The 26,026-nt window shown below is 38.7% G+C and overlaps 1 protein-coding gene across 2 annotated transcripts; it reads left to right on the forward strand.

Annotated features, from left to right (window-relative positions):
* Nucleotides 1-630: 630 nt before the first annotated feature.
* On the forward strand, nt 631-26,026 carry ZNF326 (zinc finger protein 326; the record flags this gene model as incomplete). 2 transcript variants are annotated; one of them, XM_084266184.1, is made up of 13 exons in its annotated part: nt 631-646; nt 1,146-1,220; nt 7,210-7,336; nt 9,383-9,788; nt 12,414-12,612; nt 14,258-14,292; nt 15,246-15,333; nt 16,998-17,112; nt 18,087-18,234; nt 18,543-18,642; nt 19,940-20,070; nt 21,008-21,103; nt 25,098-26,026. In XM_084266184.1, the coding sequence occupies 13 exons, from the start codon at nt 631-633 to the stop codon at nt 25,257-25,259; spliced, it is 1,698 nt and encodes a 565-aa protein (XP_084122310.1). In that variant the 3' UTR covers nt 25,260-26,026. The 2 variants fall into 2 exon arrangements, with proteins under 2 accessions (XP_084122310.1, XP_084122311.1); XM_084266185.1 differs by lacking the exons at nt 1,146-1,220; nt 14,258-14,292; nt 15,246-15,333.

Consider the following 26,026-nt stretch of genomic DNA (forward strand, 5'->3'; position numbering starts at 1 on the left):
ACCGAAGGGGGCCATTACTGAGGTGATGTGGTGTAAATACTTTCCAAAGCCGTTTGGTTTGCACGACACGGGAGCAGCCCCTGGGGGGAGCTGTGAGGGCCGTGGGTCAGGGCACCTCACACCAGGCTGTGGAGCTGCAGGGCTGGTTGCCGCTAGCCTCACTTCTCGCCCTCTGCAAGGGCAGATGTTGGTGTTTTTGCACCGAGAGGAGCTTTTTCCGCAGTGGCACCTTCACTGGGGGCCGCGGGAGTGTAACGGTGTGGGTGTTTGGCCACTGTTGATCCTGGACCGGCTTCAAGCGGCACAGGGTATGACGCCAGAACACAAAATGGCTGCTGCCAGGGCCCAACATGGCTGCCGCTCGGCCACCCTCGTGACACAGCCCATCCGGGCACCCTGCGCCAATACTTCACGTGACGTCGCTGCCGGTCCGGGCCCCGTCTCCTTGCAGGCCGGTCTGCTCACGTGACGCGGCGCCCGGGCCAATCGCCGCGCGCCCTGCCCGCGCCGCCGCATACAGGTCCCGCCTCGCCTCGTTGTGGGGGAAGGCGCCATTGAGAGAGGCTCAGGCCGCCGCTGTGTAGGTGCCGCTGTCAGTCGCCCAGAGGAGCACGGCCCGCCGCCGCCGTCATGGACTACGGGGAAGGTGAGGGCGCACCCCCAGAGTAAGGGCAGGGCCCGGCCGGCGCCACCGCTGCTAGTGCGGGGCCCAGCCGCGTCTCAAAATGGCAGCGGCAGCTTTGTTCCGCGCAAGACGGAGTTCCCCCCTCATCCACCTCCTCGTCCTCCTCCTCGCCGCCCCTCCCGGGTCGGGGGAGCTGCCGCGGCGGCTGGCGGCGGGAGGGCTGCGCGGGAGGAGGGCCCTCCCCGGGCGCGGCGCGGGCGGGCGGGCGGCACGGGTGGGGGCGGCCCTCCGCGGGGAGCGGCACCCTGGGGTGCGGGGAGAGCGGGGGGCGAGGGGGAGGCGGCGGGCGGGGGCGGCGCGGGCAGAGACGGGGGGAGCTCGGGGCGAGCTCCGTGAGGGGGTCGTGTCAGGAGACTGGAGATCCGACAGGAGAGAGAGCCGCCTCTTGTTGCGGCTCCCTGTCTCTCCCCTCCAGCTCTTGCTAAGCACTAAGTCATTCTCACTGACCCATCCTCTCCAGCTGAAGACAGAGATTGGAGATTCCCAGATACCCCCATGCATTGTGGTGTGAACATGCCCAGTGGGTCAGTCTCAGGTATGAGCTATAAATACGTCTAACCTGTAAAAAGCGTTGGGGCTGAATGGTCAGTGTTGACAAAACCAAAAATCAAACGGGTTATTGAAAGCGCGGTACGTGGTTTTCGGGAGGAGTTACTGGTTTTCAGGAGCCGCTCCAGGACTGGGAGCGAGACCTGATTTTCGTCTTGGGCATGTCAACATGAACTGCACATTCCAAATCAAACTTGTGAGATCAAGGAGTGGGGATGGGGGAGGTGCAGACTTTTTCTTATGATGATGCTTTTTGCATACATTAGTATTTTGTTTTCTGTGGACTAATGTATTTGATTCTTCTAAAAAGAAAGAAGATGTGCCCCCCTTTTATACAGACATGGAAAAAGCAGAACCTGGAATTACTTGTTTTGGGGGTTTTGTTTTGGTTTTTTTTTTTAAGTTAAATAGTTTGGGAAAGAATATAGAAGCATACAAAGTAAACGTGTTACAGCCAAAACTAGATCATGTTTACACCGCTTCACGGATAAAAAAATGGGGGGTGGTGTATTATAAGGTGATGAAGGTTATGAGTTTAATAAGACTCAAGAAATGATTTGACATTTCTTGCCAACATGTAAACTAGTACTAAAAGTATCTTAATATAAAACTTTAAACTGTACCCAAGCTTCATTTACAGATGTAATCAAATAAGCGTTTGCTGTTAGATCTCCTGATAGTCTTGCTGAGTGTTTTACAGAAAAGATGTTAGATTATAGATGTATCTTTGATTGCAGTATGATTATTTTTATGATATGCTCATTGAGTCATAGCTTTTTTTGTCAATGATATTTTGTTTATTTTTCTTGATCATAAAATAACTAAATTAAAACCATGGCCCTGTTTATCTTCTATATTGCTTCTTAATTAGATGTCCTTTAGACTTTTTTGTAGAAATGGTTCTTAAGTGGGAACTTAAGTATTTTACTGGAGTATTTCCTGTAGCCATTCACTGGAACCTGCTTTTCTGAGATCTGATGACAGTAGCATTAATGTGAATTCAGGCTTGTCCTATGAGCAGTAACTAATCAAACCTGTGTCGTACAATTAGAATGTTCCTTTCATGTACCTCTGTAATAGTAATTTTCGTTCTGACAATTAAGCTTTCAATTTATAATCATTAAACGAGATTAATTATGACTTACACATCTCGAAACGTTTGCCATTAATGTTTATACATTTTCTGTGTGTTAGGCATGCATAAGGATTCCGTACAGTGGGCTAACGGCTGTTTTGTAGGGGCCCAGTAGATGGCAATAGAGGATGGCTGTTGAGAGTTCTCATCTTTGCCCGGTTTTCAGTTGACTTCTTGGCAGGGTTCTTGCTGTTGGAAACTTTCAGCCTGTGTGAAGCATTTTTCGTTGGATGGCTGATGACCGCTGTAATTCCACAGTTGTCCTTTGCTGGTGACTTGGCTTCAGACAGACGTCATGCCCTGTAGAATAAGTTCCATTAATATTATTAACAGAACTATTATTAACTGTTCATGTAAACATTTATATTACTGTAACTATTGTCTTTTTAATCTGGAAGGGGAACTGGCTTTTTCTACTATTCCTAAAATTCATTCACATTGTTGGATTGGCTCTTTGTTTTGCATGGGAGTCAATGTGGCTAAACTTCTGTATCTGTTGACAAGGTGGTGATCTTAGAGCAGCATGGTGTTACGAAAAATGTAATGTACAGGGGAAAAATGCTGGTCACTATTGCACAATGGATGTTTAAGCTTTTGGTAGTCTTTGTGGATTGTGAATGTAAAATATAGGGAAATTAGCTGTATTTCAAAACAGTAGTTCTGATTATTTTTTAATTCTTTAAATGTTATTTTACTAAAGCTTATTTTGCTCCACTTATTATTTGCTACTGCAAGCTCGTTCTCCATTCTCATCGTCATAGCCTTTTCATGTGCTCCACGTGGAGAACACTGTGGAAAACTTATTTTGTTTCTTTGTGCTGTGAGTATGATTTCAGTATACTCTGATCTTAAGTTTTTTCTCTTAAATGGAGTACCAAGGGATACTGAGTTTGATCTACTACATGTTTAACTTGCTAGCTCTTTTCCCAAGGAAAATTTTACTTTTTCTTTGTTGGCTTTTAAGATTTATTTTGCAGCTATTTTAAATGATATCTCCACCAGATAGAGCTGCTTTTTTTTTTTTTTTAAATTAAACCTGGTGGAATATATATACATGAACATTTTAATTTGTAAATTGCATTTATCTTTTAGTGTCCATTCTTTTTTTATTTTAGAGATCAAACGTTTGTTTCCCCTTTGAGCTAATTCTTCCCTTTCCCCTACCCTAGTATGTTTTAAGTGTGATCTAGAAATGAAAAATGAAGTTGTTCTTTGCAATTCTATTTCTCTACTTCAGTTGAACAGCTCATTCATCCACATCATATTTATGCAAGAGGCTGCAGGTATTAAATCCAATTTATTCCTTCAACAAACTCTGTTTCAAATACTTTCAGTGCCTTCGTCAGTTGAGATTTACTCTTACATTTTTAAATTTGAGGAGCAAATATGTACCACTCTTTCTTCTGTTTCACTCTGTAGTGTTTATAGATACGCTATTTCTTCAAAGGTTTCTTTCATAAACAGTTACTATTTAAACTTAAGTACTATGCTTGTGAATTTTCAGTTGAGACACTGCAATACAATTCTGGGTGTTTTTTGTCTTTTTTATTTAAGCACATGTTCTCTTAGCATGTGAAACAATTTCACATTTATTCTGAATAGTTTGCACGGATAGGCACCTTCTGTGTATCTGCTAATGGTGACAGCCAGAGCTAACAACAGTGAATGGGGAGTAGGCTACAAGCAGAGGAAATTGTTCTGTGCAGATACAGCTTTTTTTTTTTTTGAATGTCCCATGCCCATCTGTCATGCTTTAGTTTGTAGAAGAATAATCAAAAGTGTGAATGAGGCTGGTGCAAATGGGTTTTGATGTCTGTGGCTGCAAGGTTTGTCAACTACTAAGTTGTTTTACCTTGAGAATGTAATAATTAAGGCTATGCAGGTGATTATTATTCAGCCACTACATTAAAAAAGTAATAAGAAAGTCTATGTGGAGAACAGATTTTTCAGAGTAAAGAGAAGCTTAATGCCTGAAGAAATACTGCATTCAAAGTAAGAAGTGCAGTATCTTTTGTCGAGCTCTGGGCATGATGTAAAATCTATAAATCTTGGGCAAAGGTTGCAGCTCACAAAATGACCGAACCAGGGGCAAGTGGTTGGAACTCAAGGTTAACTACTCAGCAATCTGAAACATTTAATGAAACAGTTGGAAGGAGATCATAGGATTATCTTCATTAGGTCCAGTCACAGATTTGTCTGTCCAACCTCACCAATACCCTTTATGTCACTCTTCATTTGGAGACGTGGAAGGAATAGTAGAAGTACTCCTTCAGTGTATTTATATGCCTTGGCTGGTTTGCTGCTTGGGGACTTTCTGAACTTTCTGTCTTTGTGCTCAACATCCTTTGAGTTTCTTGTCAGTGGATTTATTTTATTTTGTTGAGTCCGTGTAAGTTTTTAGGAATGTGTTGCTATAGCAGTTTCAGGACTTCAGTATTTCTTTTGTCAGAAAGGATCCAATTTTTTAGCTTGTTTGTTTTTCGTTTGCTACCTCCAGTTTCTTCAGGTAGATAATTATGCAAGTGATCATCGCTCTTTATGTCTTTGTACCTATGTATTCCCTGTTAAGCCTTTTCAAATGCAAGTGTATTATAATGACAGTAACTGCAGCTCAGTGAGCCTGGAAAGGATGAGCGAATTGTTTGCTGTTAGGGAGGAGGTGGTGATACCCTAAAGGCAGCGATGAGAGGACTTAGGGACTTGACATAGCTCTGAAGCAAGACTGCTAATGTCAGGTAACATGAACGTGGTAAGTAGGGGGAGTGTTGAGCAAAAGTGGGTGTCTGAAGTTATTCTGTGATTGTAAATACATAGTATTTGATTTCATGCTAAAAATTTTAAACAAACTTATTGCAAAACTCTGCTTCAAACCATTTCTTGAAAGAGTTCTTTGAGTGAATGTTTTTGTGTTTTCCCCACTAGTGAACTTATGGCATATAGACACCACCAGTCGCTACTTATGGCACTGTGATAAAGTTGGATTGCAGTGGTGGGGATCTTGGCAGTATGTTGTGTTCTTGTTGAGTGATTTGATTGACTCTCAATGTAATTACTTTTGTGCCATCTCATGGTGTAGATAATAGAGAATAGATGAAACTAAGGTAAATTATTAGGTGCTTTTGGGTCAGATACTCAGTTTTCAAAATGTCAGTGTCTTTTGATTAGTTGTGCTGTGGTTTATTTCTTAAAAAAACCCTTCTCACCTGAAATTGACCATGGGATCATCTGTCCCTAATTTCTGTGAAACTGAGTTTATTTTATTGACTACCTTATGCTTCTTACTGGCCCGTATCAGGACATTCCACTGGATTAGGTGGTAGATTGTTTAGTTACACCAGAGAGGAATACTGGATGTTTCTATTATAAGGCTCAGCCATTTCTTTAAAAGAGTAACTTTTTTTGCAGTTCCAAGTAGACGCTGTATGGTCTTACATGATTAGTATTTTGGAAAGCCTTTTTTTGTGCTTTGCTGCAGAATGTTTATTTTATGTTCAGAATATGGAAAGGTTTGGTTATTTCCATGTTAAAAGTGGTGTTTTGGGTTTTTTTTTTTTTGAAAGTATCGATGATTAGAAGAGAGGAGATGGTCATTTGTTGGAGTCTCTGTTCAGGCATGCTAAGAATGTCTGTGTAGAAGGGATACAGTCAGCTCAAGGCTATTTGCGGAATTCTTGTTGACATGTAAAAATAAATTACAGTGGCTGCCTTATGCTAATGAAGCAGGTGCAAGCAGGAAACAGTACAATTATTAAAATATTCAACACAAATTATTTTAATGAAATATGCACAGAGAATTAGTTTCTTTTAAATAGGAAAATTAGTTACAACTTAATGAGCTTACTGTCCTGATATCTTCTGGAAAAGTCAGTGGCTTAAATGTGGAGATTTTGGGATGTATAGAATACTGTCTCTTGTTAGAATCAACCCATCTTTGTATGTTTATATTCTTATCCTTCCTGTGCTCACTGTGTTTTCCTTCTTTGCGGTACCTTGTCTGTGAGGCTTGACTTGCCAGGCTTTCTTTGTATTATCCAAAAGTTAGTGTTGGTTGGTACTGGCAAGCAGTTTCAGTCACTAGAATGCCAGTGAAGTGCAAATTGTGTGTGCCAGAGGAAGACAGTGGATCACAGTTGTTACGCAGGTCTGCAACACTGTTTTAGTTCTTTGAGTGCTTATTTAACCAGAATTTTTACAGAGGACTTCCATGTTGAGGAAGAAATGGGTTCCTTTGCCAGACTTCATTGCAAGATAAAAAGATGCCATGAAGTGGCATCAGTTCAGCAGTGAAATAACCAATGTCTTAGAGCAGGGAGTGAACAGTAACTCAGTGCTGCTTTGGGTGATCTTGTGTTTGTGCTTGATATACTGAGTCTGCACTGCAGCATGACAACTTGTAACCTTTACCCAAGGTCTCTGTCATTGTGAGTGAAAGTTTCTTGTGGCATTGGGTAGAGAAATCAGCTGTCTGTGAGCTGTGTGTTGTTAAAGGGTGCAAAGTGGTCTTAATTCTCTACTGACTTCTGACATATTCTACATCAGGCCTCTCCATTGAATTCTCTTAATTTAACGTGCGTCTGAATTCCAGCTGATGACACAATAATCCCAAGTTATCCACTTCTGGCAAAAAATATGAATGTAATTTCAGTTCAGAGGTACTTGGATGACAACAGACACGCAGCTTCCCTAAGCAGAGTGTCAAAATTGGTTTGCAGCTGACAGTTCTGAATTTTGTTTGTAAGCACTGGCAAAGAGTACACTTTAGTTAAGAATTTAAGCTAGATTTACTTAATAAGACTTCTTTCTTGCTTTCTTTATAAACATTTTTCTGCTCTCTTTTTAGACATGGACCGTGATTACGGGCATGGAGGCTATGGTGGCCCACGATCCATGGACTCTTACCTTAACCAATCCTATGGGATGGAGAGTCATGGAGGTGGAGGCGGAGGAGGTGGTGGTGGTGGTAACAGGTAAAATAATCCTTCAGTTGTCCCAAGAATTGATCAAGTCCAATTTAAATCATTCTGTATTCTAACTTAAGTGTTCCTGAGGCATGTTGTTATGATTTTGTATGAACACTTTCATCTGAGTCTTCATGTTCGATCAATACTGGCAAATACTAAACTGTAAGAGCTAGATTCTTGTAATAATCAGCATTTCTGTTGAGAAGTGTGACAGTGAAACAATGCGTCTTTGAATGGAAATGGAAAAAGTTTTATTTTTTGGTAATGGCTAGCAATTTGTAGCTGATTGGCCTGAGACCATGTCTGACATAGCAGACTAGACCTAACTGGTTTAGTGCCTTAGACTGAATCTATCAACATTCCGTTTTCAAGGAACATTTAGGGTATGTGTTTGGTTTGAATGTGCAGTGCTCAAATGATCTTGGTGTTGAATCTGAAAGTCATGTCCAGATTATTTCATTGGCAGGTACTGATTACACTCAAAACTGTGTGCGTGTTCTGGGCTGCTTTGTAGGATGGATTGGTCTAAAAATAAAAAATCTGATGCAGTGGTCTTAAAGTTGTGTATTTAATGTTAGGATACTATTACTGTTGCTCTTTCAGATAAAAACAGTAGGGAGCAGCTGATTTGATTTGGGTCTTAATATTGTATTCAAAGAAGCATGCTTTTCAGAGTAGTGATTCTATCTTGGAGGAAATAAAATGTGAAGAAAACTTAGCTAATCTGATGGTTTTCTTGTGTGCGCCCTTGAATTCTCGTCTGGCTGTAGCCAGACTGCTGTATCCTTCTCGTCTGTAGTCACTGTGGTGCCACTGGGCAAGGAAAGTACTAAATAGGGAGGCTGGAGAAGCGTTCTGTTTTGCTGCACGGTTCTGTTAAACACTTTTTTGTTAAGTGTAATTTGTTTAATGATGAACATTAAGATTGACTTAAAAGTCTGAGCAGAGATTCAGGAATGAGCTGTACCTACCATATAGTAATCTGCATATGATTAAGGTTGAATGACTACTTGAACACCGAAATGTCTCTTGCCTTGTAACATTAATACTGTGCATGGGCTCTCTCTGCAGATAGTGTCATTTTCTGTGTAGCTTTGGGTCTTCTGAGACTAATGTATTTTAAAACGAAGGCATTCAGTTTACTATAGATACAGTTTGTTATTTGAGTCTGTTCTAGTTTATATTTTATCAGACAAGGGGTTGTCTTTCCGCAGCTCCTGCTGAATCACCCTATTAGAACCCTGCAGGGACACTAATGTGTTTCCCTTCTAAGTGGTTACAAATCTTCACAATTTCTAGCCTGACACACACCCCGTCCTGCTGCCCCCAAGGCAAAGTAAATGCTTGGTAAATAATAAAGATTTCAGCTCCTTGTTACTCTACTCTGAAATTCCAAGGACTGTTTTTGTGTCCACTGTGCATGTGTTGGGATAGACTTTCAAAATCCTGAGTTGCTAGACTTTCTGGTCTGCAAGTGAAAGATGGCTCATAAGCTCTGATTGGGAGAATGAATTTTACAGGGAAGAAAATTTCCAAAAAGTACAAATATGAATGGAAGAGCATGTGTATTTTTCTGTGGGGTGTTTAAGACAACTGTACCATTAAAAAAAACAAACAAACCTCTCTTCTTTTTTCCTCAGTTCAGAACTAAGCCGCCTTTTAACTGCTGTTTAACTGTTAGAATGTGAGGGCATGAATTTAAAGAAAGGAGGGTTTGACTAGCCTATGAATGTCTGCAGGTGATTATTTTCATGAGACTAGGGCTGGGCTCTAATAATATTTTAGTAAATGTTGCTAAAAATTTTACGTAAACAGAGTTCAGGCATACTGAACTTGAGAATTGTTTCTTGCAAAAATGGCTCAGATAGCTTTCTATCTGGTCATAGTGTGGTTTGCCCAGCCCTAATCAAGATCAAACTATAACACAACTGTACGGACCAGTATAGTAATAAATTGATTTTAGTTGATAAATGTCAACTGATAACTTGTCTTTTGAAATGTATAACATTAGTAAGCTTACTTTTTTTTCTCCTCACTGTGCAACTTTTCCAGGTTTGGACCTTATGAGTCTTACGACTCCGGGTCTTCTCTGGGTGGGCGAGATCTGTACAGATCTGGCTATGGTTATAATGAACCCGAACAAAGCCGCTTCGGAGGTAGTTATGGTGGTCGATTTGACAACTCCTACCGGAATAGCCTTGACTCTTTCGGAGGTAGAAACCAGGGCGGGTCTAGCTGGGAAGCACCTTACTCCCGTTCAAAATTGAGGCCTGGGTTTATGGAGGACAGAGGAAGAGAGAGTTACTCTTCCTACAGCAGTTTTTCTTCACCCCATATGAAGCCTGCACCTGTAGGCTCTCGGGGGAGAGGAACGCCTGCTTATCCTGAAAGTGGATTTGGAAGCAGAAACTATGATGCTTTTGGAGGACCATCAACAGGCAGAGGCCGAGGCCGAGGAGTAAGTACAGAATCTTTTCAGATTCTTTTCACTAGACACTCTTTTAAACCCTTTCAAGACCACTGCTTTAAAACAAATGCACTGTTCAGTACAGTGTGGGGTTTTTGTCCAAGCAAACTATTATGGTTGACGATGTTTACCCCCCTTGAAGCTGTCTTCAAGTAGAACCCAGTCCCTCTTTCTGCTGAAAGTAATGAGTAATAGAGGACTAGTTGATAAGGTTTGTTAAATCTCTCCTTTTGTTTGAAAGGTGAAGATAAAAGTAATAGGTTTGGTCTAAAAGGGATTAAAAGGACTTGCATTTTTCCTTGTAAACACCAGCATCTTTGCTGCTGGTGGGGAAATTCTTGAATATTGTAAAAGATTAATTCAAAGCCTTTTTAAGTTTTGAGTAGGTTAAAGGTGCAATGTATAAGTAAAAAATAAAGCCCTGGTTTTGAATGCTAGAGTAGTTTGTTTCCTGTAAAGGTAAAAGTTTAGTTAATGTTGAACACATGCTTTATCACACATCAAGTCGTCTTTTAAACTTAATTCTTACTCTGACTTGTGTATTGTAAGGGTGGTGGGGGGAAATGGCAAAGGTGGGTGGCTAGCAGTGATTCTTGTTCAAAATTAAAGCATGGTTAAAGGGGCATTGTCAACTTGAAATCAGGTTCTTTTACAGAATTGACGTTAATTTCCAGGCAGTGTGCCTAGTCCTGTTGCTGCTAATAATTTTGTTTTGAAGATTTATGTTCTAATTCCTTTTCATTGGATTCTTTTCCAGTATAGGATGTCAAAACTGCTTAAGAAATAACAAGATTAACTGTACACAAAATAGTGGATCACTGTTTGGAGAAGTAATGAAGTAGGGGGAAAAAACCCAATAACCAACCAAAAAAAAAATCCCAAAGGAGAATTTAGAAAAATCAATTCCTGACAGAAGTATGAATTTTAAGTTGATGGTGTCCCTTTATCTTGGTTTTAAAATCCCAGTTCTGATTTTGGTTTTGGTTTTTAAGCATGAAGAGTTCAGTGAATACTTTTCTGCCTGTGCCTCTAGGTGTAACTTACCTTTCAAAATTTTCAAGTGTGCTATATTTCTTTTGGAAGCAATTCTTTAGTATTGTAGTTTGAAGTGTAGAGGACGATTATTTTTTTACTGGGTCTTCTAAATGCCTAATTGTGTGGTGGTTTTGTTTCAGGAAGTCTACTTCGCAGCATTCTTGAGTACCGTAGTTGCCATATTTAAATTGTAGCTCAGATTTGCACATGGCTGTTAGCTAGCATGTAGCATGGTATGAGAAATGTATTCTATTCTTTATGTTTCTCTGCTTGTGAAGCTGAGTGTTAAGTTCTTAAGCTTGGATGCCATCCTTTCAGAACTCCTTTAGATCTGAAAGTTTTGTGCAGGGTTATAACCAAGTAGCCCTCTTTCTTTTTTGTTTTGCTATTGAAATTTATCTCTCTAGTCTTCCATGTAAAGGAGAGAATGTAAAGGCTAAACTACTTACACTATGTAAAATGCATTGCACCTTTAATAGATAGACTGTTTAAAAAAAAAAGTACTTGAAATTATCTAAGTGCATACTTCATGTCAAATTTAGATGTGTACAGTGTAAATGTACATGTTAGGTAGTCCTGTAACTATGTCAACTAAATAATTTAACATGGAGATCTTGTGCATGGACTTCTGATTAAGAAAAGTGCCTGTCCTGGTACATTCTGTCTGTCATTTAAAATTTGCTTATAAGAAGTCATACTTTTCACAAATTACGGTGAAGTTACTTTTATGTTCTTTTAACTCTGATGGTGTAGTACTAATTCTCTTCTCATGGCAATACCAATATTTCTGCTTATCCAAGTCACCCATCCAGTCAGTGGGGTCTCTTCTGCCCTTTATTAATCAATTGAGTTAACATTAAAAAAGTGTGTTAGTGCTTTTGAAAATATTGCAGCAATGTAAATTCTCCCTCTTCAGATTACTCATTCCATGCCTTCAGAGAGTAACTTTCATAAATAAGTATCCATAAATAACTGTGTAGCGTTTCAGAAGAAATAGAAAGGTTTGGTCTTTTAACTGATTTTTCATTCCTATTGCTGCCTTGGTTTTCTGTTGCTCCCTCCAGGCTCAACTTGTAAATTCTGAAGGACAACTTTCTTTACTCAATTTTCAAATCACCACTAATCATTTGGCATAAATAAGCTGCAGGGTATTTTCTTTTTCTCCCCCCCCCTCCCTTTTTTTTTTGCTTTTTGTAAATGACTAAAGTGTTGAAAACTGGGTTGGTTAGCTCTGGGTTTTTTTGTAGGGTTTTTTTTTTTGGTTTTTTTTTTTCCCCAGAGGGAGAAGTTATTTATCATCTAGAGAATCTGAAGAGGGGAGCCAAGATGTTAGGCTGAGATATGTCTGGACAATGGTTCTGAATAAGCAGAAACACATTTTAAACATGTATTCATTCTACTGGACAAACACCCACAAAGCCATTGCACAACAAAGCATTAAACTGGGAGCTTATATTTCCCCTGCATTTTGGTCTGAAATGCAGATTTTACTTAGTACACATTTTTATTGTACCAAGTAATTTTTTTATTTCTATTGATTTCATATACTAATACTTTTCTCTTGATTTCACAAATTTTCAGCATATGGGAGACTTTGGAGGAATGCACAGACCTGGAATTGTTGTTGACTATCATAACAAACCCAGTCCTGCAGCAGTTGCTGCAAGAGGAATAAAAAGAAAAATGATACCACAGCCCTATAATAAACCCGGTGGGACATTTATCAAGAAACCCAAAATGACAAAGCCTATTTTGAAGCTGAGCCAGAAAAAATCACCAAGTAAGTAACAAGTACCAAAACTCTTAAATTTAAGTTACTGTTTGCTTTATTTGTTTTTTTTTATTAAATGGGAATGAATTAGTCAATATTCAGAAAGAAGGCTGTAGGTGCTGTTCTGTAGTTCTTCATTTTTTCCTTTGAAATCTGTTTACAACAGATTTTCTGAGTTTGTATTTCTACTGCAAAGATACCTTGCTGAATGAAATTGAATATTTTGATGTGTTTAAATATGTGCTGCTGAAAACTATTTCATTTAAACTTTTTCATGATAATTCCTGGAGGCAAATTTTCACCACTGAAAATAATTTCAAGTTGCCTTAAGTGACAAGGCCTGACAAATACTAAAAGGTATCTTTGCTTGAGCCTGGGCACTGCAGCCCAGATATTTTGATGGTTATAAAAAGTGGTGTGTGAACTGCAGTGTGGCTAAAATAAGGTAGGTACACGGTGCGGGTGAAGAGGAGAGGCAGATTGAGGAAATGGTGAAAAATGGTATAGAATAATTTATGAAAGGTAGAGAGAGATTGCTCCTTATTGTCAGTGAAATTCCATAATGAAGAGAAGAACTGGAGATATACATGAACTGGAAAGACAAATCACAAAGTATTAATGGTGCTTGCTGTATCTTGTAAGGAAGGTAAAACTACGACTTTAATCATTCTGATATTTTCTGTGCTTGTAGTTTCCTCAGGAATTTGGACCTGATTTTTTTTTTATAGTTTGGTTACACAGCACACCTGAAAAATTACTTTAGCTCAAAACTTGCAAGGTAAACGCACAGACTTGGCAAAAGCTTCCACATGAAAAGTATTTTTGATCTTTTAATTCTACTTAATACTGTTGTGTATTAACAAACGGTTTCTTTAACTTCAAAAGTACTGTAAGAACTTTAGGCATAGAACACATACCTCTGACTTTCATATAGGGAGTGTTATTCCTGAACCTGACAACTTTGCTGTGATGTAACGCGTCTGTAATAGACGCATCTGGGTATACCATGGATTTGTGTCTTAAAGGACTCCCTCATAGGTCTTCTAGTACTTTTGTAGGCTCTCCTTTTCTGAACTATCTTTAGACAGTGCACTTCCAGTTTATTTTCCTCCTCACTGATTTCTGCCATCCAGGGACCAGTGTATCACATAATACTGAAGTTACTTTAAGAAGTGGAGTAGACGGCATCTACAAGAATGTGCTTTTCATCATCCTGTCCTGTGGCTCTGAGTTTGGGGGATGGAACTATAGGGTGGCTTAACATCATTTTCTGAAACTTGAACTGAAAGAGGCTCTAAGCTTTATCACGTAGTCAAAAACTAAAAAGTGGCTGACAGCTAACAGAGTATTAAATGCAATTGGTATACAATATATGTGTGAAAATGTATTTCAATTATGTTGTATTTTCAGTCTTGACTGCCTTAATTCATGGAGTTCGATATAGGTGATTGCATCTAGAAATCTGTTCACTGTATATACCTACGGATGACTGATCTTACGTTTAGTATTATTACTAAACTATGATAAACATATATGTAGACTCTCCTAGCTGCATAACAGGCTGAACTTTAAATATCTCCTTGCCTTAAAATGAATTGATGGTAAGAGCACTTCTACATTATTTGTTTCTTTCTTCCTCATTTTGTGTTTACAGACATGAAGACATCTTTCCAGGATTCCACTATAGAGGTAAAGATTCCCGGTATTGGAAAATGCTCGTGATTCATTGAGAAGTTTGCACTGTATGCCTTAAGATAAATAGTTCTTAAGCTAGAGTTTTAAAATGAAGCACTTGGCTTACTTAAGTTTAGAAAAAACCTTTCTTTTCTTCACTTGATCTAAAACTGTTATTTTTGTGGCACTCTGAAATCTTAAAAATTTCAGATGGAAGGTATAGCTTGTGCAGATAGCCTGGAAAATTAATTTTAAAATGTATTTGTAGACCCTACCTACTCCTATAATGCACAGAGAGCTGTCATGTGTATACCTCTTATGTTGTAGATAGTCAACTTGAATTCATACACCTATGACCTGCTTGGATGGGGTAAGAAATTAGGTACAGAATGTCAGGGAGATTATTAAACAGCAGTGAGGAAGAATGGATAAGACACAAGACACATCAAGCAGAGAGGATAAATAAAAAACCTCCTAGTGTTAACAAGTGTTCTCTGGTAGGGTGCAAAGATTAATTCCCACCTGGAGAAAGATCAGTTGCAACAATATGTAAGAATGTGCTTTGTAAGCTCAGCATGTGTGTGTGTATATATCTGTTCCAGGGCTGGAATGGTATTTTCCTTCTTTTTGAGTGAACGTATGAACATAGTCTCAAACAAGTATTTAAAACTCTGCATTGGAAGTATTATAAAGAATAATTATTTAGAAGATGGTGAGAATTTTAGTTGTGAAACCAAGTCACAGACACTTCAGGACATTAAGAGAAATGCATAGCTTGATGTGCTTGTCTGCCAATCTAAGTAGATACTCAAGTCACTTTCTTTGCAATAATCTGTTACTTGCTATTTTTATCAAGTATGACGATGGAAGAAAGTGACTTGAGTAACTGGCACTGTCTTTTTCTGGATTTAGAATTATCATTATTTTATGGGGTTTTTTTCTTAAAATTATGGATTTGACTTTATTAGGAAATTGAAGTGGACACAAGTGGTGCAGTTGTTATATATGAAGACTTTACAAGAGATGCTTATGATCTTGGATATCAGACTTTCGGAGGTAAGTCAGTTTGCTTCGTCAGGTAAGGTATAGTAAGTATTGTATTTGTGTGACTTTGAGTGAATAGATTTAGTAAGTTTGTGTATGAGCTTTAATAGCTACAGAGTAGTATGACTTTTTTTTTCTTTAAGCATTTATAAATTTAGGCTATGGACAAGATGATTGTAACAACCATTCATCACTTGTTTTGTTCTTTACATGCTTATTGTTTCTCTGCTTTCTCATCATCTCTGTATGTTGTTGTTTGATATGTTTTAATATTTGTGAAGTTACTGTAAATGGTCTTCTATACTTACTGCCATTCCATTGCTTAAATGCTGTTTATCCCACCAGTTCCTCACCCATATCCTATTATTTATCCCACTAGCTGATCAACCCCACCCTTAAATTCTAGGTGAGTCACTTTTTAAAAAGTGGATTTAGTTAACTCAGAGAGCTGCTCTCAAGAACACAGGGTCTTTTTCACATGCACACTTTGTAAAACAGCTTAATTATTAGTTCAGGTAAAATCAGCTAAAGGTGTACAATTACAGATGTAACTGTAGTGATTTCAAACACATACACAGAAATCCAGTGGGGTTTTTTTTTCTCTGCAAGTCTTTTTTGCATTATGCAGTGTACATTCCTTTCTGTTGTTTAGATGGAGGGAGATTTCATGGAGGCTCACCTCTCCCCTGAGGTTGACCTGCGAAGGAAAACTTAAGTGATCATCTTCCTGCTCTAAAACTTGCCAAGATAATACTCTAATTGTTCCCCTTTTGTCTGTAGACTTTTAAAGCAGACATAGGAAAAGCAAGCATAGGTATACCTGTGCAAAAAGTCAAGGTCCTTAGAAGTCTTTGTTGAAAACCTAATTTCTAGTATTTTATTAGTTTGCATTTTTACTTCATGTCAGATGATAATTTAATGAAGAAGTTCTTTGAAGGTTTGATTGGCTTTTTGTTGTGTGGTGGTTTTCCATCCCTCCAGACAGCTCTTCCTTCACTGTTAAATTTCTTCAGCTGAAAACCTTTTGAAATTTTTTTTCTTTTAAATAAATTTAACTCGACGGGGGGAAAATCATGAAATTGTTGAAGATAAGTTTGACTTCTATACCTTAATGAAAACAGTGCTACATCTTCTTTCTGAGAATGCTTTTGCATTTGAGATCATTGTTCTCAGCAGAATAGATTGGCTTTAGATAGCTTGTTTTTATGTAAGGGGATTGCAACAATGGGAGTCTAAAGTCATGGAGAATTTAAAGGAACATAACCCTGGTACTCTTTCCTGGTCACTTACTTGAAGAGGCCTTTAATAACCAGGCACAACAGGCTAGGGTTTGCTTTAACTGTAAATTTTCTGACTTTTGTGAGTGAAACTCCTTTCTTAAGTTTTCATTGTTAGAAGCAAAGGTTTAAATTGATTGCCTTTAGAGGAGGAAACCAAACCAAGACTTCTGTGGCATTTAAATAACCCATTGAACCACTTTGGTATAGGAGCTTTCTCTGCGTTTTGAGGGGTTTGTAGAGGAGCCAAGGAAGACAAACTAAAAACCCCACAACAGTAAAAGCATTTGGCTGTTTTGGGGTATTTTTGTCTGTGTGTGTAGTTTTGTAGTTTGGTTTTGTGGGTGTTTTTTGTTTTGTTTTAATATAATATTTTAAATCTTCCCACTGTACGTTAAGATGGCAAAGGAGAAGTTAAAAGCGAGGAAGAAGAAAAGCGACGAATTGAGGCCAGAAGAGAGAAGCAAAGGCGTAGAAGGGAAAAAAACAGTGAAAAATATGGTGATGGATACAGGTTTGTGCTAGAGCCTCTGTCTTCTGTGTGGTATTTTTTCTTGCTCTTTGTCCTTCTGTAAAGAAAACCTTATTTCCTGAAAGCCCCTTTGAAATTATATTTGTTACATTTTGTTTTCCTAAATTGACAAAGAAATGAGAAAAAGAACCCAACCTCAAAACAAAGTAAAAAAGCTTAATGCAAACAGACTCAACCCTAAACCCAGCACCCAAATCCTGTAGTGTAGAAGACTGGATGTTTCATAGGACTTGTGTTGTATCAGAGAATAACCGGTTTCCGAATACCTCTTTTCCCACAAGTGGCATCAGTGCAGCTTGAGAAGCAGGTTGCATTGGTACTGCTTGTGAAGTATATATTTAAGTTAAATATACATTCATGCTGACTTAAGCTGTTATACGTTCACTGTATTCTGGTTATATACATATGGCAAGCTGTTTTGCGGCAGAAATAAGTCAATGGTTCTGTAAATGTTCCTTGTCTTGCCACAGCCTGGTGGGCTAATGGCTAGCCCTGTACAAAACTGTCAGTGCAGTATGTGGTCATAGCCTCTTCCTCATTGTGCTGAGGAGGCCATGTTGCCTTAGGTTATAAAGGTTCTGTGTGGAAATGAGCTTTAATTCTTTTGACTACTTAAATCATGGGCTGGTTTGACTGAGAAGTACTACAAGGTGATAGAAGCTAGAGAGCCTGTGATAAATAGGCTCACAGAATAATGGCTAGCTTCTGATTTCAGCAGTTTTCCTCTCTGGCATAAGAAATTCATTACCCTGGGACTGACTGGGTTTATATTTGCCTCTTGCAGCAGTTACCCTTTGTAATGGCAAAATACTGCATTTTTGTTCTTGTCACTTAAGCTTTTTAAGGAATGCTTTTCCCATTGGTTCTCTGAAGTTTGTCAAGTCCTCACAGTTTTGAGGAGAGAAGGAAGAATGTTGCCTCAGTGGTAATGTTACTTAATGTGTTTCTCTTGACAGAATGGCGTTTACTTGCTCATTTTGCAAATTTCGAACATTTGAAGAGAAAGAAATTGAGGCGCATCTGGAGAGTCCAGCTCACCAGGAAACATTGGATCACATCCAGAAGCAAACCAAATTTGACAAAGTAGTGATGGAGTTTCTTCATGTAAGACAACTGGGTTTTATATCTATATAATATTTTTATGTTAGAACATAGTTAAACTTATTATTTATCTTCAGAATATGCTTAATTTATCATTCCTTTTCCAAATTACTTTTGGCACAGTGTAGGTTACTAAAACCTGAAGCAAATTCAGTCTGTAAAACAGCGTGACTTTTACAATTAAAATAGTGCCTTAAAGAGTAACAGTAATTAATAGCTACTTACTAGAGCTGTTCTGAGTACTATTTTAAGTATAGGTTCCTATTGGGATATAAACAGTTGTACTCTCTTTTTCCCCTGATTCTCTGTAGGAGTGCATGGTGAATAAATTCAAGAAGACGGCCATGCGTAAGCAGCAGACAAGTAACCAAACGGAAAACGCTCAAGCTGCTGAAAAAGATATAATGGAAGGTGAATAATGTGTTTTACATGGAAATGCATACTGTGGAGTCCTTTTCCTTTTTTCCTTTTATTCTTTGAATTTGATAATGTTGAAATTATTAGCTTTCACACCTTTTCTGTACCTGGTTGGGATTCCTCGCTTCATTTCTGATACAACGTGGAATGTAAGCACAATGGGTGATAGCTTAAAGTTTGTTATCCAGGTAGCCTTGGCAGAAAGTAAGATAATGTTGTGCTAAGTACTTAACAGTAGAGTTGTGTGGGCTTTGCCACAGTCTTAGGTCAGTATTGTGCATGAGGAGTGTCAACAGGCGAATGCAGATAGTTTGGAAAAAGGGCATGTAATGTAGCAGTAAGGTGATAATGGTCGATTATGGATAACGTAATTGGGATAGTGTCCCTCAAAACGTAGTAACTGACAGAAAGAGAACTTTGAGCACTTTCTTGCCTATCCAAGAGGTATCTGGACCTGAAGTTCTTTCCCCTTGGCTGCCTTACAGGCAGTTTTCTGGAGCACTTTGTGTCCCTGCCTTGCTGTGCCATATCCTTCCCCTTTATCCTTTGCCTGAGGAATTTTAAAAGATGTGTTAGAGCCAGAGGGAGCATCTTTTGAGTACTTTTAGGTAATAACTGTATTTTAATATTAGCTTAATTCAAATTTAAATGTTAAAAGCTACTTAAATATGGATATAGTCAGCATCTTAACAATGTTCCAGATTCTTTTTGTGTACTTTCCTTAAGTATTGGAGGACCTTTTTGACTTTATGATGAGAATGTTATATTGACAAACTAAAATTGCAAAAGGAACTGGATTCATGTGCTTTTTCCTGGAGGTGAGAGGAAGCAAGGAAATGTTTTAGTTGTTCTTTTGAGGGGTAAGGTAAATCCAGCTGCTTTGGTGAGCTTAGTTTACTACTTGTATCAAAAAGTCTACTATTATGGATATTAACTTGGTTTTTTTAAAGGCTTTTTTGTACATTACAATAGTTCAATTTGATTGTTGTATCAGGTTTATTTCCCTCTATTTAGGCAGGTAGGTGTTAAGATATCATAACCTTAACACCAAACATAATTGCCTGTGGAGAGGAGGAGTTGGAGTGTCCCAAGTGAAACATTTCCTCCTCCTACATTGCCTTCAGAGAGCCTAGTTTTGACTCCTGAATTTTAGCGAATATTCTCCTTTAACAACTGAGAGCTCGAACTAAACAAACATGTCAAACTTTCTGGTATAAACCAGCCAAAATCCTCTTCTCCTTCCCTAGAATAATATGTTCTCTGTTAATGATATTTGTATCTTCTTTGGCAGGGGTTACTGCTGATGACCATATGATGAAAGTTGAGACTGTCCACTGCAGTGCTTGCAGCGTGTATGTTCCTGCATTGCACAGTTCTGTTCAGCAGCACTTAAAATCTCCTGATCACACGAAAGGAAAACAAGTAAGATACACTTACTTTTTTATATATATAACGTCATAATTGGGTGTTACGGTGCTCAGCACGGGTAATTTTTAAGTTCTTGTTTGTATTACTTGTTCTGTAGAAAGCTGGGATCTCCTCACTGTTATACTTTGTAAACATAACGCCTCATGAAGTAGCAAGCACTTGAGCACTCCCAGTTAGTGAAATGTTAGTGTGCTTAAAAGCTGACAGTACTAGGTCCTGAGAAGGTTACTAGGAATGACTCCTTTATTTTATGGGAATTTTTTACTGCCATTAAGTGTTGGAAAGATTTTGTAATTTGAATAGCAAAACCCAATATTTATATTTCCATCAAGATAATAAATCTGATGTCTTTTTTTGCTTGATTGTAGTGTCTTTAATGTGAAGAATAGTGAGGTACGGTGTTTGTCTCTGTTAGAAGTGTATCTCTACAAATTCTAAGATTGGTAGAAGAGTTTAAAGAGTAGCATGAGTGGGAAGAACAGTTGTCTTAGTAAGCAAAATTACCAAAGTAATGTTTTGTTTATATGTGAGCTTCTGTGTTATGGAATATCATGGAATCATAAAATGACTTTGGTTATAAGGGACCCTTAAAGGTCAGCTAGACCAGTTCCCCCTGCAGTGAGTAGGGACATCTTCAACAATGTTATGCTGTGATGGAAAAAGTATAGATAGGAACAAAAGCAACTGTGGTTGCAAACACATACGTGGTTGTAGTTCATCATGTAAGCAAGAAAAGAATACGTATTTTGATCAAGCTAAACCAGCACTCTACTACCAAGCGTAGTTGAGCTTATTATGTGTTTTGGACTTAACTGTGACAAATAAGCACTCCATGCTGCAGTGCTATTTTTCTTGCAGGAACTGACCATGAATTTAAATTTGTGTGATAAATCTAATCAGTGTTTGATTCACTGTACAACTTGTTTCCTAGGCTTACAGAGAACAAATAAAAAGGGAGAGTGTTCTTACTGCCACCAGTATTTTGAATAATCCTATAGTCAAGGCACGATACGAGCTGTATGTGAAGGTAAGATGCAAATGGAAGAAAATGCAGTAGTAGTCCTCTGTCTCTTCACTGCAAACAGCATTTAGTATGTACCTTTCTCCATGGTGTTTTTTTCTGTTTAAGCCATTTCAGCTGACCTATGGAGCTACTAAGTAACATCTTGTAAGATGATGATTTAATGTAATTTGGGCTGATTGGCTGACTGACACCTGACAGCAGGTGATCTATTTCGAGTATATTTGCTGCGTGTGGGAATGTGTAAGACTAAGGTTGAAGGCTCTGGCTAATGTTTGACTGAATATGAGGGAGTAGGTTGTGTTCTGGTCTGGAGTAAGCTAACTGGCGAGCAGTAGCAACTGTTGCCTTACCTTTGTACCTTGGCCACTTCTTTTGAGTAAAACGTCATTCTGTGTGTGACTTTTCCGCCCAGTGCTTAATGGAAAATCACTTTTGCCCTTTGATTAAATCTTTTCTCCAACCAGAGGCTGCTTCACAGGTTGTTTGCTGTATGTGTAAAAGGTAAAAAAGCAAATATGTGTATCCATTTTACATCAATGTACAGATTCAAAGGTGTACTTGGTCTACAAACAGTGTTCATTTTTTCTTTAACTACACTTTCTAGTTTAAAATTTGAAAAGGAAAGTAGACTTTTTTTGGCTGTAAACATTTTCAGATAGTTTCATATTTAACCATTTAATTAAAGTCAGTTTTAAATTTTCAAATTCGATGGTAAAATCTTATATAAGAAATAAGCGCAGAGTTAGTAGTATTTACCTGTACATGCGAAATAAGTATGCATACTTGAACGGGAATCTTTCAGCTAGTTCTATAAGCTTGGACATGTCACCTGTAGTAAATGTTAAATTGCCCCTGTTAATTTTCACTGAGCTAAGTTATCTTTTTGCTCTCCTATGAAGACAGGCTGAGAGAGTTGGGCTTGTTCAGCCTGGAGAAGAGAAGGCTCTGGGGAGACCTTACAGTGGACTTCCAGTATCTAAAGGTGCTGCAGGAAAGCTGGAGAGGAACTTGTTTTCAAGGGCAGGGAGCAGGGAGCGTCAGGACAAGGGAGAATGACCTGAAGGAGAGCAGATTTAGACTAGATGTGAGGAAGAAACGCCCCTGTGAGGGTGGGGAAGCACTGGCACAGGTTGCCCAGGAAAGCTGTGACTACCCCCCTCCCTGGTAGTGTTGAGGGAGGGTTGGAGCTTTGGGCAGGCTGGGCTAGTGGAGGGTGTCACCGAACATGGCAGGGGGTTAGAACTAAATGGGCTTTGAGGTCCCTTCCAACCCAAAGCATTTTGTGGTTATACAAAGGTGCCTGTGGTGTCCACTTAAGACGAAAGGATCTGTATGAAGTTAGCCTAAGATTTATTTTGTTTGTTTCAAGCCATTTGTAATTAATATCCCAGCCACACAGAACACACCTTCAGTAAGTTGGGTGATGCAGTTTGAGAAGGGCTCCTGGTGTTTTATAAAGGCTCTGTTTGTTATGCTTCTGGTCAGTGACTAGAGTTACAAATGGAAAGGAATAAACAAAGGTCCAGGTAAGGCTTGACAGTTGCTTTAAGTGTCACAGCCTGTGATGAGAGCAAGGTTGAATAGCATTTCTTACAGGTGGACTTCTTTTAAAGAGCTGCCTTTTGCCAGTGATGGTCTTGTGTGGTACCCTTTTACACTTCCAGTTTGTATGTTTGTTTTGGTTTTTTTTTTTCTCCTTATTCTTCTACATCCACACTGTAAAGGGCAGGGGGTGGGTGTGGGGCAGAGGAATCTACCACAAACAACCTTCTGGCCACTCTGAAATAATCATCTCAGGAGTTTTAATGAACCTGTAGCAAGTCCCTTTGTAATAAGGAGGGAAAAAGACCACCTTGTTCTCAGGCAAAAGGTCGCCACTTGCTGAAGTTATCACTGCTTCTAATTTTGGACTGTTTAGAACTTGCTAGATAGAACGATGTTTAAGGTGAAAAGCTGCTTGGATGTTGCTTGATAGAACCATCATAGAGGTTGACTATATCCCAGGGCTGTTTGATCACATGTATTAGTGAAGGCATTCTAAATTCTATCAGATAGGTAGGTAGGCAGGCTTCGGTGTCTTTTTGGGTCAGGCTTGTGAGACCTGTTATAAATAAATATAGAGTGGGGTTTCTGGGGACGCTGGAATCCCAAAGCTTTAGTTGTAAATACCACTTCACAGTCTTAAGCTTTCTCTCCACTTTAAATATTCTAGAGACTAGGAACCCAAAGAATGAATCTCCTGGGAATAAACTACTTATCTGCTTGTGGTTTTTATGCTCTCTAGGCATCATAAAGTCTTTCTGCAGCCATTCAGTGGTGTGCCTGTGTTCTTGTTTTTTCTGTTTCGATTTTTTTGTTTTGTTTTTTAAAGCCATCTGTGAAGATGGGACCAATGTGGCTGTCAGAATTGACTAGCATCAAAATTGGCTCTGCATGCTGTGCTGGATGCCTCTGATGCTACATCACTGGAAAAGAGTGCAGTCGTTAGGATTTTCCCCTTGAGAGCAGTAACTTTTTCCTTAGTTTGAGAACTTGAAAAGTACATTTTTTTTTTCTCTGAAAAAACACTTGGGCAAAGCAACTTTTTTTTCCACCCCCTGAACTCTGTTCAGCAGCAGTAGTGTGCTGAATCCAGTGCTGCTGGGTTAGCCAGAACTGACATACTATCTCCAGAAGAATAAAATGTTAGGACTTTCTGTAGCTTGTCCCCAAGAGTCAGGGACAGTCAGAAGTTGTCTCTAGGAGTGTGGAATGCACTTTTAGATGTGCATTCTCTAGCTACAGTTCATTGTTATGCCTACCCTAAATTTTTCCCGTTGTACCATGTTTAAATACTATTGCTATCAGACCTGTATTGGACCTTTTGATGTCCTTGTGCATCACTTATACAGAAGGGCTACCTTCTTGTTCTCTTCTGTTAAGAAACAATTCTGTCTCTTAGGCCATAGGAAACTCTTAGTATACCCATCTTTACTCTGTGTAACCTGCTGATGAGCATGTATTTGAAACTAACCAGGTGGGTTATTCTTAATTCAGTAATTAGCTTATTTCTGTCAGTCTTTGGAAATCCTTGTTCCTTTACCCAATGTGACTGAAAATAGGCAGCTGAACCCAAGGAAAATGGCACTGGAAGTTTTGCAGTTATGAGGTCTTTCACACTTCTGTCCAAACGAGAAGTAGATGAGTACAAGTTTGGGGAGTTGCACTAATCCTTATTGAACTGAGGTGTGGATGCTCAGTCTTCTTGTTTCACAGTGCTTTCCATTGAATTGTTTGGGCACTTTGCTTTTCTGTTTGTGTTTGTTTTGGTGGTTTTTTGTTTGTTTGTTTTTTAATCAAAAATGGTTTATTGAGCTAATGCGTACTTTTGGCAGTTCAGTGTTGAACACTGTTACCTTTTCAGGTACACTTCACTCCTGGGTATTCTGTAGCCCCGTGGTTCTTGATAGGTATAGTGGTTCATCACCGAAACGCAGCTTGAGTCTTAACTGAGATGTGGGGTTTTCTCATTTTCGTAGGACTCAAGTTATGATACCAGCTTTCTGTGTACTTGACCTTACCTATGAGAATCTACTTCTGAAGAAGCAAAATGAATTTCAGGCTAGTCAATGATTTCTTTTTCCTTTACTGAGGAGTAAAGGAAATACTTCAAAATTTAATTATGTGATTTTAATTTGCTGAATGTTAAACTGAAGTTTGTGTATAGCATACTTTGGCTTTCTCTCAGTGTTATTTCTGCTTCCATTAAACTAGTTCATTGGGATCTCAGTTTCTAGTGTGCATAAAAATGAGGTGTTGCTGACTTGAAATAAAATCTGTTTTGATTTTCTTGGGGGGAGGGGGGGAAAACACCACACATCAAAAACCCTGCAGATTCAAAAATTATAAACATTTATTAGTTATTAGTGGCTGCCATTTTCATTTGCTGAAATGATGAGTATTATTTTATGTTTGGAAACAAATATCTAAGTGTTTGGTTTTCAATCTTCTGCTTCAGGGTGAAAATCCTTTTGAAATTAATGATCAGGCACAGGAGCAGCAGGCAGAAGAAGAGGACAAGGCTGATGAGCCAGCTGAAGGTGAGGAAGAAGAGGAAGAGGAAGAAGAAGAAACTGAAGAACAAACTGATTTCACTTTAGACCACACTGAAGATAACTAAATGCAAGAAAACTAAAATGTATTGGGGGGGGCAAAAACAGCTTTTTATTTCTGCTCTAAAGTGGCTAAGACTCTTCAGTAGTCTCAGATGAAGTTGTTGGAGATTCCCCACCGTATGCATGCATTCCATTCCATGGAGAATTTGTTTATATAATTCCTCTGTGTTTCTGGTTTTGTTTAAAATGAAATTAAGACTATTTTAGTTGAGCTTTTTATAGCAAACTGACTGTTAAAGCTGATTAAAACATCGTGTTGTATATTTTTTTAAGCATCCTATTTTTTTGATGTGCGTATTGAAAGTTGGATATAATAAATTTTGGTCTAATCAGTGGGAAAGAAAGGCAGGTCTGTGGGGTAAATATATTAAATGCTTTATGGCATAAGCTTACAATATTTACCTCTTAGTACAGAATGAGTAACTTCAAAAATTGTGCTGTTGAGTGTGGCTGTTTCGGGGACTGCATTGCACTCTGTATAATAGAGTATGTGTTATAATATGCCTTGTAGCTTTTTGTGATAAGATGTACCAGTTTGTAGCAATAAAACACTTAACAAATGTTACTGGTTAAAGTGTCTATAGTTCAGTATTTCAAGTATTTCTCCATGCTGAGTATAAAATTGTTTTAAAATCAAATATTGATTGATAATATTGAAACTTTTAAAAATTTGTAGTTGCATCTTTGTGGCTTGTATTATTTATTGTTGATTTTTGATGTATTCAGATTCCATCTATCAGGACAGATATCCACTTAGCCTTGGTAGCGTGCC

Source organism: Gallinula chloropus (genome assembly GCF_964237585.1).
Source record: "Gallinula chloropus genome assembly, chromosome: 6".
NCBI lineage: Eukaryota > Metazoa > Chordata > Aves > Gruiformes > Rallidae > Gallinula > Gallinula chloropus.